Genomic DNA, 15,849 nt, shown 5'->3' on the forward strand with positions numbered 1-15,849 from the left:
CTGTTAGTGCAGTTGTGAAAAAGTGAAATGGGGGATTAAGTATCCAAACAAAGGTTGACTGAGGGAGCCCATGTGGGACAGGAATGGCCTAGCTCTAGAACACAGTACGCTGTTACTGGCTGAGAGCATGGGAAAACGAGGCTGTCAGTTACTCTGATAGTGACCAGGACTGGGGTGAGGTGGGTGAGGCACTCAACTTGGGCACAAAAATTTTTTGACCGAAAATGTCGTATTTCAGTACAACGTTTTAAATTCAGAATTAAGGGGCGCCTGGGTGGCTCAGTCAGTTAAGAGTGTGCCTTTGGCTCAGGTCGTGATCCCGGGGTCCTGGGATGGAGCTCTGTGACTGGCTCACTGCTCAGCGGGGAGCCTACTTCTCCCTCTCCCTCTGTGGGTCCCCCAGCTTGTGCTCTCTTGCTCTCTCTCAAAATCTTTTTAGATACTACCAGAATTAAAATAACCTAATGAAGAGAAATGCCAAAATTTTAAATAGTTTTACTGACTTCTGGTGACTCACGCTTCCTTATAGCTCCACAAGGCACTGTGGATTCACTGCCTCCTGAGGGCAGAGTAAATCACACTCATACCCTTTTCCATAGACCATTTTCCCTGTCCAAAAATAAGTCTTCAACAGGCTTGGGTATTTGCAGCTTCTCTATAGCTCGTTTTTCGGTAAGAGAAGTGTGTGTGCTGGAGGAGCATACCCAGGAATGTCTTCGTTTAAGAAATTTCTAATAAATGCCTATGCCCAGTGACCCACCAACGGGTTACACAAAGCAAAATGTAATGATTCTGAATCCTTCTAACGTATTTTTACGTATATGTACATACTATATGTATATGTATTTTACACACTATATAATTATGGCATCTACAAAACTCGCTAGCAGATTCCTTGGCGCTGGGGGAATTTGTCCATTACCCTTCAGAACTAACCTAGAATAGGTAAAGTTTTATTCAAAGATGAACATGTGATCAGGCATTGATCAGGCATTGATCAGGAAAAGCCTGCATAGACAGCTTTTAGTCAGTATCAATTGCCAAGCCATTTACAGACGTCTTCCCTTTCCTGCGGTGTTCCTTTAGCTCTCCTCCATTTGGGCCCGAGGGCCGGCATCCGCTGGTCGGCCGCATCCACACCCAGCCAGCTTCGAGGCCCGGCTGTAAAAATCCCTAAGCGTAGGAAATCCAGAACCAGTCCTTACACCACTCCAGGAAACAAGTTAGCAGCTTCCGCCGGGGTGCCCAGAACATCACTGACTACAGGCATTTCCTCCAGAATTCCGGAAAACCGGGGAGCTTTCCTCCCACCCACCAGAAGGAAACAGCCACCCTGGGCGAGCCCGAAGAGCAGCCGCGGCGCCCCGCCCCGCCCTGCTGCGCAGGCCGCAGTGCCGCCGGAAGCCTGCTGGGGGCGCGCGCGCTGCCCGGCCCGGCCCCGGGAGGAGGGGAAAGCGCGGGCGGGGGCGGTGCGCTCGGCGCTTCCTGTTCCGGCGCCAGGAGGAGCCGCGCGCTGTTAGTGCTGGTGTTGCTGGTGCTGCCGCTGCCGCCGCCGCCGCTGCCGCCGCTGCCGCCGCTAACGTCAGTCACTCCGCGTTCGGTTCTTCGGCACCCGGTTCGCTCGGACCCATCGCCGCTTCTAGACTTTGCTGCGGGCTCGGATCTTGCCGGGTGAGGCTGCTTCGGCGCTAGTGGGGATCGTGGAGGGGCGCAAGGGAGAGCGTCCAAGCGGGAGACGGGCGCGGTAACAGAGGTACCTGGAGTCGCCTTTTCGGGGGCTGGGACTAAGCGTCTGCCCCCGCCATTTTCCTCTGAGCTGCGACGTGCCCCCCGAGAGCTCCCCGGGGAGAAGGCGTCGGAGGCGGGTGACGTCGCGCCCGACGGGTTTCTCCGCACTTGACGTCAGGCCTGGTTTGGGGGCGGGGCGGCGAGCGTGCCCGGCCCCTCCCCCACCCACCCGTCCCCACCCTTTCCCGGGCGGCGCGACCCGCTCGGAGGCCGGTTCGCTCCGGTTGATCCCGGACTCCCTTTGTTCTTTTGGCCCTAAATGGTTCCCGGCTCGCGCCCCTCGGCCCCGACCCCCTTCCCCCATTCATTAATTTCTAATAAAACGGGAGAGATGGGCCTGAATAGTCTTGGAATCTGGCACTTGCTTAAGATTGTCCGCAATGTGACAACGTTCTGGTCGTTACTTAAACCAGAGGAGTTGCTAGCTAATACATTCGGTGAATACACATGACAGAAACCATGAGAAGTGCTGAGTTCTGTGATACTCTCTTTTTTAGGATTTAGGAGCTTATGTTACGCATGGAAGGTTATAAATAGCTGAACCATTTCCTCTTTGAAAACCAAGAGCGGTGCTTTTACTGGATAAAATTTCTAATGTTGAGGCAGTCAAACCATACCGGAAAAAAACTTTTATAGCCTTAAAGCTAAAGAAATACACACTCACACCTGATGATTGTAAAGGCCTGTCTTGAAAACGAATCTTCATTACAGGCCAAGATAGCCTTCAGTGATCTTTCAGAAGTTCTTTGTTCGGCTGTATTCATTGGGCAGGAAGAAGAAATTTTTCTTGGTACTGGCGTCTCTGAACCTCCTATTCGAAGCTAGTTTGTCTCAGAAACTTGAGTTGGGTTGTGTGTATTAGAATGTTCTTTTCCTCTCTCCAGGAGGAACAGAAAGAGACCCGTGCCTTAACTGCAAGCCTTGGAGCCAGTGTGTTTTGGAATTCAGAAATCTTTGGATTGTATCTTTAGATTTTAGGAAGAGAGTAAGATGCATAAACAAGAGGTATCAGCCCCGCAAAGTCGCGGCAGCATCCCTCAGACAACATTCATGTTTGTGCAGTGATAGGTGTGACTTAATGGAAACTGTAAATAGCCTCAGGTCAGGCTTTGCCAAAACTGTTTTGTGAAGGTTTCTTTTATTTTCAAAAGTTTCTGAATGGAGAACTTCAGAGAAAGGTTTGCAGACCTATAATAGCAGTTGTAAACGCTAACATTTGTTGAGTTTTCCTTGTGTGCCAGACAGTGACCAGGAGATTTGTTTATTATGTAAGTCTCAGGGCAGGTCTGTGAGGTGGATACCATTGCTGTCTACTGGTATCTCTGAGGTTTGACGAGTTCAACCTGTCCAGAGCTGGCGAGTGAAGAGCTGTGGTTTTATCTAGGCAGCGGTAACTTTCAGGGTCACTCTTAACCTAGGCTGCATGCCTGTGTACAAAGGAAGAGGGGGGAATGTATCTGTTGCCCACCCACTATTTTTAGAGCACTGTTGTTACAGACAATTTAGGAGTACCATTTAGTCTTTCACATCACTAGCCCCTTTACAGATGAAAAACTGAGAGTCAGTCAGGTGAGCTGAATCTGATGGAGACATTGAAACCTCAGTCTAAAGGCTCTCTGCTAAGACTCCTGTCCCTTCCCCTTTCTGTATTCCAACCAATCTGAACTGCTTACACTTCCCATAGTGGGTACTCTTGTGTCCTTCAGCTTTTGCACAATCTGCTCTTCTTTCCTAGGGCCTGTCCCACCATCCCCTACTCCCAGCTCTTTCTTCATTGTTTCTCCAGACTGCAAAGGAACCTCTTCTCAGGATTCCTCCCCTGACACCCTTCCTTGATTCCTTTAGGAGCTCTTTGTGGTACTCTCTTGGTGCCCTGTGCTTACGCCAGGTAAGGTAGATACTGTTTAAAGGGTAGTTCTCCACCAGACTGAATTCCTTAAGGATTTATTCCATGCAATATTACTCATTTCCCTAAAGCCCAATACAGTGCGTGGTATGTATGTTCCAGGCATAAGTATTAAAAAAAAAAGATTTTTTAAAGTTACATGGCTTTAAAAAGTTTAAAATACTCCAAACCTTTATCGAGTCCCCAGATCCTTGAGTTGCCCAAATGTAAAATAGAACATATCTGATAAAAGAGCCAATAGTAAAAACGATATTCTAATTCAAACTTTATATTTTCAGTGTATTACCATCATCTCCCTCCATACTAAACATCAATGCAAAAGTCCTGATTTCTCTTAGTTTCTTATTTACTTTTTTAAGAGGTGAGGAGGGGCAAAAGGAGAGGGAGAGGATTTTTTTTAAAGATTTTATTACTGATTTAGAGAGAGGGTGTGGGAGTTGAGGGGAGGGGCATGGGGATGGTGGATCTCAAGGCACTCCTCTCCTGGAGCACAAGCAGGGAGCCGGAAGTGGGGCTTGAGCCCATGACCCTGAGATCATGACCTGAGCTAAGACCAAGAGTGGGACACTCAACCCACTGAGCCACCGAAGCGCCCCTCTTAAGTTTCTTTTAATAAACATCTTATATGTCTGTAGTACTTTATAGATTAGTAAACATGTTAGTTTTAATTATCTGTAAAGTAGTCAGGATCTTGCAGATGAGAAATGGTCTGTGGTTAAGGAGTTTGCCTTAGTCAAGAGGATTGATGTCCATATTTCATAACTGTCTAGTTCTATGCTTTTTATCACTCCACCACAATGTGATGGCCCCTTTGAAATAGTGGCCTTGTTTGGTAGTCACTAGTAATTTACAGAGTTCAACTTTTTAAAACCTCCTTGTTGGGGCGCCTGGGTGGCTCAGTTGGTTAGGCGACTGCCTTCGGCTCAGGTCATGATCCTGGAGTCCCTGGATCGAGTCCCGCATCGGGTTCCCTGCTCGGCAGGGAGTCTGCTTCTCCCTCTGACCCTCCTCCCTCTCATGCTCTCTGTCTCTCATTGTCTCTCTCGCAAATAAAGTCTTTAAAAAAATAAATAAATAAATAAATAAATAAATAAAATAAAACCTCCTTGTGATTGGATTGCCATTTTACTCTAAAAGCCATAAGAGTTACAGAAATGTTTTACTTTTCTGGTGTATGTCAAAAGAAAGTTTGTACTGTTTTTAAATTACTATTCTTGCTGCTCAGAAAATAGAATGATTATTTTTCAGATGATGCATAGATCCCTCCATAAAGTAGTAATGGAAACTTTTGGAAATAATAGCTTTACAGTATTCTAAAATGAAAAATGAAAATCTTTCTTGATTATAAACCTTTTTTTTGGCCTCATCTTAATTAGCATAATCCAGGGGCGCCTGAGTGGCTCAGTTGGTTATGTGCCCAACTCCTGATTTGGGCTCAGACCATGATCTCATGAGTTGGAGTCCCGTATGGGGATCCACGCTGGGCGCACAGCCTGCTCAGGAGTCTCTCCCTCTGCCTCTCCACTCCCCTCTAAAAAAATTAGCATAATCTAGGTATTTTGGAATAGTTTTTTAGAAAATCTAGATTTAAAAAATTATGTAATTCAAAAAAATTATATAACTCTTCTCATATTCAGACAGTGATGTCCAACTCTATTTTTTTTTTAAAGATTTTATTTATTTATTTATTTGACAGAGAGACAGCGAGAGAGGGAACACAAGCAGGGGGAGTGGGAGAGGGAGAAGCAGGCTACCCGCTGAGCAGGGAGCCCGATGTGGGACTCGATCCCAGGACCCAGGGATCATGACCTGAGCCGAAGGCAGACGCTTAACAACTGAGCCACCCAGGCGCCCTCCAACTCTATTTTTTACCTTTTTATGATGAAAGTAAGAATAAATTAGAATGTTTCCTATTAATAAGAACACTGTATATTCTAGACATGGAGAGAAGGTCACTTTACTAAAAGTGCTGTAGAACAGAAATGATCTACTTTTAATTCCTTTAGTCAGGGCTTCGTTACTTAATCATAAGATTCTAATACCTCCTTTATCTTCCAGGATTTAATTTTTTTTTTTAAGATTTTATTTACTTATTTGAGAGAGAGACAGAAATAGTGAGAGAGAGCACAAGTGGGAAGGAGAAGGAGAAGCAGGTTCCCCACTGAGCAGGGAGCCAGACGCAGGGCTTGATCCCGGGACCCTGAGATCATGACCTGAGCTGAAAGCAGATGCTTAACCTACTGAGCCATCCAGGCGCCCCCAGGATTTAATTTATAACTTCAAATTTGGAAAGCCAGAGTTGTGAGTCCATTTAATGTTATTAACTTACGGAATAACTTACATTCTAATGTAATTTTATAGCTAGTTAACTTTATATTGTGTGTGTGTGTATGTATATATATTTTTTTAAGAGGGAAAAGAGTAATTCTGAAAACCTGAACAGCAGCACCACATGAAATTGAATGTATTGCTTTGTTAGTTCTCCATTTCAGAATTAATGTGAACTTTGATACAGAACCATTTTCTGTTTCAGAAAGGCTCACCCTATTCGAAAAGCATGTTAATCTTATGTAGACTTTAAACTTGTAATGCACTGATAAAGTTTCTTCAGATGTTCATCTTAAGAATTTACTATTGTGTGATATGATGATTTAGTATAAAACCTTAACGTGGGAGTGAATGGATAGCTGTATTTGCTGTATATTCAAGATGTGTTTTTTGATATTCTGAATAAATAGCAAGGTCATCGCAGTTGTAGGCTTCATATTCTTTTTCTTTAGCATTCCTGTTAGCCAATTCTATTTGAAAATAAAACTCTAAGAATGCAAGGATGGCTCAGTGTTAAGCAGCTTTTATATATAATTAACTGTGTACATGGGTCAAAGGAGAAAGACTGTGTTGTGATCAGCTCATTAGATGTCAAAAAGATCTGAAGAAATGCAGTGTCATCTCTAAATGTTGTTTTTTTCCTCTAAATGTTTTTTTAACTAGCAAAATAAGAATAAATAAATCTAGCAAGATAGGCATAAATAGACATCTTTAATGTAACTTTTTCCATCTCAAACTGAAAATGGGAATTTTATTTAAACATTGGAAGCATTTCAAGGAGAGTTGGGAACAAGACCATTGTACTCACTATCACTATTTAACATTTCATTGTTAAGTTTAGCTGATGCAAAGGAAAAAAGAGGTGTAAATATAGGACAGAGAATGTAAAATTATGATGATGATGATGATGATGATTGCAGATGACATAATTCTTTAGCTGAAATCCCAGGAAATCAACTGTGACACTTTCAGGAATAAAATAATTTAGTAACGTTACTGCTTACAAAAGTGATACACTAAAATTTTTTCACATAGGGGTGCCTGGCTGGCTCAGTGAGTAGAGCATGGGACTCTTGATCTCAGGGTTGTGAGTTTAAGCCCCACGTTAGAGCTAGAGTTTACTTTAAAAAAATAAATGAACTATTCAGTGATAAATGACAATGATGGGAACTAGGAAAATCTGCCTTGTTCTTGAATGAGAAGATTTGATATTTTGAATATGTTACATGTTCTCTAATCTGTAAATTTAATGCAATTCCAACCAGAACACCAATAGGTTTATTTTATTTTTTTACAAAATGATCTGGAAAAAATAAACAATATTCAGGAATCTAGGAGGAAAAGACAACAGCAGTAGGTCATCTGACATTAAAATTTGTTAAAAATATAAAGCTACTGAAATTAAGATAGAATGTTGTGGTGCAGATCAGTAGGGAAGAACAGACTTCAAAATATCAGTGGGAAATAATAGAGGCTCTGTAGCCTGGTGCTTAAGAGCCTTGGCTCTGGAGTCAGATTGTACCTGAGTTTGACCCCTTTTCTGCTTGTTACTAGCTCTGTCCCCTTAAACAAATTAACTTGATGAGCTTCCTTTTCTCAAGCTGTCAACTGAGTGAAAGAATTTGAATCTATTCAATGAGATTACCCACCTAAAACACTTTGAGCACTGTACCTGTTCCGCGAAATACTCTGTATTTGTTGTCAATATTGGCAGTAGAATGTGTTAAGGGTAGCTTGTCATACACACTGAGAAAAGATAGATTATACATTAAGTTAGGTGGATTATACATTAAGTTACGGGCACCTGGGTGGCTCAGTCAATAAAGCATCTGACTTCGGCTCAGGTCATGATCTTGGGGTCCCAGAATTCAGCCCCATATCAAACTCCCTGCTCAGCAAGGGGTCTGCTTCTCCCGCTGCTCCTTTCTCTCTCTCTCTCTCTCTCTCTCTCAAATAAGTAAATAAAATCTTTTTTTAAAAAAAGAGTGTAATTGGCAAAGGACTTTAAAGTGACATGGACTTTTAAGATGTACTTTATTTTAGATAGCCTTACCTGTTGACTGCATATTTAACTTCCAATACTTTTTCCTGATGACACATTCACAAGGATATGTGTTGAGAAGTGTTCACTCTGTCATTGTTTAAAACAGCTCAAAGTGTAAACAACCTAAACTACCACCAAAATGAGAATGCAAACTATATTGTGGATCACTTTTATATGATGCGCAGCCAGTAAAAGGGGATGACATTTGTAGAACTACATGAACTACAATGAAAGTTTTCCCTATATAAAGAAAAAGACCTTGCATACATCATTAAATAACAGTGATATATACAAAGTTCCTTAAAGAATATATAAGAAATGTTAAGCACTGGTTTTGAAGTATTCTCTCTTTTTTTTTTTCTTTCTCTTTTTTAGGAAAATGTCTGATGAATTTTCGGTAAGTTGATGCATTTATCCTTCATTAAGTATTTTGGCTCTTAAGAAAATGACCTAGTTCTAACTGCAGGCCATGTAAGTCTTTTAATTTAAAAGAGATGCTTTTTGTGATCTTGCTTTTGGCCGGGGAGAGCATGTGATTTTAATAGCTGATCTGCCTTAATTGACTTAGATATAATATGTTTGAAATTTTATTGTTTTATGTATTTATGAATCCTTAAGTAAAAAAATTTTTAAAGTGTTGCTTCTGTTCTCTGTTCACATGGCAGTGTTAATAATGGCCAGCATTTTTGGCATATAATATACACCAGGCACTATGTTAAGGGTATTACATGAATTATCTCATTTAAGCCTCAAATTAATGCTAAGCTTTTTTTTTTTTTTTTTTTTTAATGAGGAAACTAAAGCTCAGAGAGAGTATGTAACTTGTTTGAGGTAAAGCCAGGATTCATATCCACAATATTTTGAGTAATTGTATTTAGAAAATTTGATCTTCTCTAAGGAATTTGCATTGTAAAGTTGATTTTTATATTGAACTGTTTTTAAACTGAGCAGTTTGGCTATTGAAGATGATCTAGGAGTTTGTAATCCCTCGCTCTACAGCTTACCATACTTTATGGGTTTATAATCATGTTTGACATGATTTGTCCCTAAATAAGATTGATACATGCCTCTTTTGTATTCCAGTTGGCAGATGCACTACCTGAACACTCCCCTGCCAAAACCTCTGCTGTGAGCAATACAAAACCTGGCCAACCTCCTCAGGGCTGGCCAAGTTCCAACCCTTGGAATAACCCAAGTGCTCCACCTTCTGTGCCATCTGGACTCCCACCAAGTGCAACACCCTCCACTGTGCCTTTTGGACCAGCACCAACAGGAATGTATCCCTCTGTGCCTCCCACCGGACCACCTCCAGGACCCCCAGCACCCTTTCCTCCTTCTGGACCATCATGTCCCCCACCTGGTGGTCCTTATCCAGCCCCAACTGTGCCAGGCCCTGGCCCCACGGGGCCATATCCTACACCAAATATGCCCTTTCCAGAGCTTCCAAGACCATATGGGGCACCCACAGATCCAGCTGCTGCTGGTCCTTTAGGTCCATGGGGATCCATGTCTTCTGGACCTTGGGCACCTGGAATGGGAGGGCAGTATCCTACCCCTAATATGCCATATCCATCTCCAGGGCCATATCCTGCGCCCCCTCCCCAAGCACCAGGGGCAGCACCACCTGTTCCGTGGGGCACTGTTCCACCAGGAGCCTGGGGACCACCAGCACCATATCCTGCCCCTGCAGGATCATATCCCACACCAGGACTCTATCCCACTCCCAACAATCCTTTTCAAGTGCCTTCAGGACCTTCTGGTGCTCCACCGATGCCTGGTGGCCCCCATGTGAGTGTTAAATTTGTTACTTAAAATGCACTAATAGCCACATAAGCACAACTGAAAGATTATTTGCCTCCGGGTTTGGATAGAAGATTAGAAAGCATTTAAAACTTTTAAAAGAAGGGGTGTGTGTATGTAAGGTAAGAGTAAATTTCAGGCTTCAGATAAAGCATTTAGAAGGATGAAAACAAAAGTATTCCTGGTACTAAAAATAGAAAAATTTCCCAAAGATTCCCAAAGACTTTGGAAGGCAGCTGTGCTCACCACTATACCACCAACGCCAGCTTTCCCAAAGACTTTGTAATGTAGTAAGCAATGTCCTCAATAACAGCCTTGAGGTAAACTCAGGTGCATTTCATTGGACTTTTTTTTTTTTTTTTTTTTTTTTAGTATTTCTCAGTCGCATTTTATAGCATCACACCAAAGCACAGTTCAGTAAAAAGTCTCTGCCTTTGTGACTTCATACAGAGGTAGATTTTTAGAGCATCTAGGACAGTGAATACATAGAATTTCCTGCCCTTCCTGTAACTCTCCCTAGTGTTGCTCAGCCAAAGTTTTGTTGGATCCTCCGCAGCATTGAGCTCCAGATTATACCACTACTCTGCGTTGTCAGTTACAGGTAATGCGTCATGCTTTACTGTCAGACAAGCCAGAGTGGTAGGATTGACGTCTTAGTTGGAGAACCTGTCTTGGACATACAACCAAATAGAAAAGCATCCCACTTGCCCCCAGAAGTAAGCCACATGAGTCTTAAGAAAGAATCATGATTCTCCTTGGAGGGGGGGAATGACTCTTAACAAAATAATCAGGTCTCCCAACTAGATTAAGGAAACATCCACCTCAACTATAAAGGAAAAGGAATCTTAATAAAATGACCCCAAAACTTACTTTCATTAGTATTAACTTCTTGCTATACAAATTTTCTTAAATTTTTTGTTTGTTTGTTTGTTTGCAAATTGTATGCCAAAATAAATGGGATGACTTGCCATTTGGATTTATTAAGCAGTAAGTTTATTTTAAACCACAGCAAGGAGTTAATAAACTCCGATTAGAAAAACTGGAGGTTTACTTTTTCTTTTTTCTATTGCAGTCTTACCATTAAGTTAATGGACGAAGAGATGACGCTTTGCTTTTTGAAGTACATATATATGCACATGAATGCATATATAAAAATTGCTGGTTTCACTATTCTTAGAGGGCATTCATGAAAGAACAACTCTTGCACCTCTCAGAGAAGATATCTGCCTCTTGTACTTGGATGTATAGTATATCTGATGGATACAATCAGATAAAAATGTAAAAGTAAATAATTCAAATGTGATTTTTATTCGGTTTTTATGGAACGTTAAAGTGATGAAGTATATTGAAGAGCTCTTTGATACAATTTGTTTAAAACAAGATTTCAATTTGTTTAAATTATGAAACCACACACTTAAAAATCTAAGATGATGTGGATTATTGTGAGAATCTGCAACCTCATTGGCAAATTATTTCAAGTATTTTTCTATAATCACTTTTTCCCTAAATAAACACACTTTGAAAACAATCACATTGTCATAATTTAAACAAATGTTGCCTCTCAACATCTTGAACTGCTCTGTCTATAGAATAAATAAACCTGGTCCTCTTGAGGTTGTAGTTTGGATATATATTTTAAAGCTATTGGTAATTATTGTCAGATGTTGAGTTCATTAGCCTGGCAGTGCTCATTTTTATCCTTGAGCTTTTAGTAAAAACTTTTCTTTGATTTTGAGTTCTACCTGATCTGCTTTATTTTTAGCCAGATGGGTCACACAGCTCTAAAATCTGCCATTTATGAAAACTTGTTTCTTTTGAATGCAGGCCAACATGTGTGTAAATTATTATTAGAGAATTGGTCATCTCTGTATTGCTTTGGAATAGATTTTGAGATGTCAGTATTGCTTTGGGAAGAACTCGAAGAAGGAAATAATTCTCTCCTTTGTCTTAAACCTCAAGCCAGAGGAAACCCTGGAAATTGCTTCATAGTGACAAGTAACTTGCATTCCCACAGAACACTTCTACTCAGACCCTTTCCTATAGGTCCCTCTGCCTCAGTTCTTTAGAAGGAGCACATCCTTTAGTTTCTCCCTGATACGGAAAACTGGCACACTCTAGGGGTCTGTTGTAAACACATATAGCAGTTATGTTTCAAGAACCTTAGTCATTTAGACATGACTCTTTGTACAAGTGCGATCAAAATGTGTACGTGTCTTTCAGAGTCTGGTTAAGCTGTGTCATTGTCCTTTGCATAGTTTCCTGCATCTGTTGTAAAGTGCTTATGGCTCACAGTTCAGTTCTGTGTGTGTTGACAGTAAATAGGTAGGATTGAGTGCCATCCTTAAAAGTTACTCTCTAGCTCTAATACTGAAACTAGTAATTATAAGGTGTAGATCTCTGTATTCCGTTGAAAGCAAGCAGTGTGACTGTCGCTTAAATTAGTGTTGTTTGTAACCACCGAAATAGCCTGAGTAGCTTTTTGGCACCTTATCTCTAAATCAGATCCTTAGAGTCTTAGAACCGACTATGTTATTTGTCAAATAACATTTTGAACCTTTGAATGTATCCATCGGGTTACTAAAATATGTCATGGATTTCATGACTAGTCTAGGAGAGATTTATGCTGGAGCTCTTGTTTTTGCTTAGAAATAAAATATTTAGTAGTTTGTTTCTCTTATAGTTAAAATGTCAAGAATGCCAAATGCTGCCAATTTAATGGTTTGATAGCTACCTCCTTTTAAGAAAGCAAGATGGTCATCTTTGAGACGAACATTCAGTGTTTAAGCTCCCTTCTAAGTAGGTGATAGAGTCAGGCTTTCAGAATTGAAGCTGATTTGCTTAGATACCTTCAGACTGGGGAATGTCGTTAGACAGCTCCTACAGAGTGGCGCAAGCGGTCTTGTTTTCTTTCGCTTCCTTGCAAGGACAAGCCGCACCGATCTACAACACTCTTGGAATCTTTGGTCAGAGCAGCCTCCCATTTACAAGGCAGTAGCCCTAGAAGGTATTTTAGCTTAAATGGCCGGGCAGTATGTCAGCTAACTGGGGGATGAGAGGAAAAGTGAGATAGCAGTGAAGATCTCTCTCCTGGTGGTGATTTTGGTTGCGTTAAGTTGGGAGAAATTGACAGCTCTGGCTTTAGATACAATATTTAATGTAACACTAGAGGATACTGTTTGATTAAGAGAAGTGGTAGCACATTTGGGAATCTGATCGTGGAGTCCATTTATTAGAGGAGAAAATCTGCTAAAGGATTTGAAGGAACATGAACATGAGATTTGGTATTACTACCCCCAATAAATACATCAGCTTGGCTAGTGACCCGTACTACCCAGTGTGCCCTAGACATCACACCTTTTCTTTGCTTTTCAAGAACTTTCCAACTGGTAGTTGTGAAATTTTTTTTAACCTAAGAATGGAATTCAAAGGGACTAGAATTTGCTTTTATGTTCCTTTTAGTTTTGTAGAGCATTATTTCTCAGCTTTCGGGGTGGGTACTCTGAGACAAAAATGTATTTTTAGGTTCAGGGTAAAGTTAAAAGCAGTTGTTCCAGCAGAGGAATGGGGGGAAAGCACGGGGGAAGGTTTTTCTCTCTACAAGGGAATAACGTTGCTTTTGAAACCAGTCCTGGTAAGCCGGCATCAGTTTAGGGAAGAGACTATTTCTTAGAAAGTTTGTTTGGTCTCAGAAGGGAATACACAGGCTGGAATATGCTGGCACTTGGACTCTCTCTGAGCAAGAACTTTAAGACAAATTTGATGGAGGTAATCGAGATGTGTTGAGGATTAGTGTTTCTGGAGTTGAAATCTTAGATTTTGAAATCTTAAACCGGAAAATGAAAATAAAGATCTTAGGTCCTCATCACACGCAGTTCTCAAGAATCAAGTCTCCTTGGAGGAGTGCTTGTTGAAATACCTTGGCTTGTCTGTCCTGGGCTCAGCCTGACGCCTTTTCATGCTTTTGAAGATGGTGTTTACAACTCGGACTCCACAGCCCTGTTTTATATAAAGTAAAACATAGATTATTCAGCAATAGGCAATACATTTGTTTTAATTACCCAAGGGCCTCCTTCCTTCGTCAGTTTTCCTGTTGTTTTCAGTAGAGAATAATGGGAGAGAAGAAGGGGGCTGAATTTTTGGCCTTGGTCTGGCACACCACTACAACAGAATATTGGCCTATTTTCTAGGAAAGAAGTCGGTTTTGCCCCTAAAATTTTACCTCACAAATAATAATAAGTGCTACCTATTGTACCCCAATGGACAGCTTTTGAAATTATGTGTACAGAAGGACGAAGCTCTGCTCACGTTTCAGTTGAGATGCTGTGCCTCGTTTGCATGTCAGTCAGTTGCCTAGACTTCTAAATGATTAGTGCCAATGTCTTCCTTCCTCACCCTGAATAAGTGAGTGCTATATTTATAAAATGCCAGGGTTATAAACCCTGGACATTAAACCTAAGCACAGACAGACCTTCAAGTGTTGGTTTTTGAAAAGCATAAGGTTAAATTCAGATTAATCACACTGATAGAGGTACTATGCAGAGAAAGTGGTGGGCAGCTTTCAGGGAAGACTAAAATTTAATCTTGAGCAATATTGAGTATTGAAGACAGACACTTTTTTTTTTTCAGAATTCTGCTAAGTAAAATTAAAATTGCCAATAAAATAATCAGTATTAAAGAAATGCCAGGCAAGCTTCTGGCTAGAGAAAACATCTGAGAACTGCATTTGTTCAGCACTCGAGTGTCTGATCCCGGTGCTTTGCCAGCTTCCAGAGCTGCAGAGAAGGAGGAGAATGCCTGTCCCGCGGACGCTTACCATCTAGGGGTAGCATTTACAGAATGCATTAATACACCCATTTTTGGTTTACCTAGATAAACATGTTTTAGTTTGCCGCTGGTGGAAATGAGAGGCCAGCCTTTGGACATTTTAAACAGCAAAGTGTGGTGTACCTTTTTTTTTAAAGTAAGAAATTAATGTTTCTCAAGATTGTAGTGTTGGTGCAACTGTTCACATGTGCAAAGTAACAGGAGGTTTTTCCTCTTCACTTCTTCCCTGGATGAAGGCACTTAAATTGCCTGTCACTGGTTAACATACTGATTGTTGCCATTAAGTAAACTTGACTTCTTATGCGTGCTCTATAAAGGTTTTTTTTTTTTTTGTATTTTTTAATATTGTGATTTTTAAAATTGACTTAATAATGACAAATTTGATGTATGTAATTGTCTATGCATTTTAAGTTAAACTGCCTAAAATGTGATTTGAGACATAGACATTTGTTTTGTATTATGAACTGTAAGCAATCTGTTTGAGATGTTAGGTTTTATCACCTGCTGCTGTATTTGTAAACAAAGACATGTTGCTTTAAGAAGTAATTATAATTAGGAGTAGTCTATTGATGTGATACTTGATATTTTTTAAGATAAACTTGTTTGCTTTTGTGTATTATACCTGAAAACTTTTTTAAAAAAATGTATTTTCATGGTTTCACAAGTTTTTCCCTGTATCTTATTCCTTAGGCCCAGTTCTGGGCTTCCCTGAGAAGTCCAGAGTCTAATTAATTACAAAATTGTTGTCATAAAGAAAGAAAGAAAAAAAGGGCCTGAGATGCTCCTCGGTGTGTGACCTGCATTCACTAAGGCATTTAAATATGCTGCCTGGGAACGACCTTCTCCAGACCGTCTTTCAGCAACATGGTGTCCACTGTGTGGGTTTCCTCTTCTCCCTTCAAGGCTACATTATTCTTTGTAACCAAGTTATCTGTATATACAGAGTTGGGGAACTTTCTCTCTGCCCAACTGCCACCACCCCCACTTTCTTTTATGAAAGATGGTTCTGTTCTTGTGTAACTACTCTGCCTACTGTGAGGGTCACATTATCAAACTTGGTACAGTTTGCCATTCCCTTTCCACAGTGGGTTTGCTAGCCTGTCTTGAACCCCGGTGTGGGTGGGGCTGTAAATGAGTCATTCGTACGGCACTGTGCTTT

At 41.0% G+C, this 15,849-nt stretch overlaps 1 protein-coding gene across 2 annotated transcripts; it reads left to right on the plus strand.

The window, feature by feature from the left end:
* Positions 1-1,482: 1,482 nt before the first annotated feature.
* Positions 1,483-15,348, plus strand: MAPK1IP1L (mitogen-activated protein kinase 1 interacting protein 1 like). Of its 2 annotated transcripts, none has more exons than XM_045900908.3 (4): positions 1,483-1,671; positions 8,442-8,463; positions 9,150-9,854; positions 10,939-15,348. In XM_045900908.3, the coding sequence occupies exons 2-4, from the start codon at positions 8,446-8,448 to the stop codon at positions 10,948-10,950; spliced, it is 735 nt and encodes a 244-aa protein (XP_045756864.1). In that variant the 5' UTR covers positions 1,483-1,671; positions 8,442-8,445; the 3' UTR covers positions 10,951-15,348. The 2 variants fall into 2 exon arrangements, with proteins under 2 accessions (XP_045756864.1, XP_045756865.1); XM_045900909.3 differs by lacking the exon at positions 1,483-1,671 and adding an exon at positions 3,137-3,676.
* Positions 15,349-15,849: the final 501 nt, after the last annotated feature.

The sequence above is a fragment of the Mirounga angustirostris genome, unplaced genomic scaffold, assembly GCF_029215605.1.
Source record: "Mirounga angustirostris isolate CCGP_5_RB_7025 unplaced genomic scaffold, mMirAng1.0.hap1 SCAF_9, whole genome shotgun sequence".
In the NCBI taxonomy this organism is placed as follows: domain Eukaryota; kingdom Metazoa; phylum Chordata; class Mammalia; order Carnivora; family Phocidae; genus Mirounga; species Mirounga angustirostris.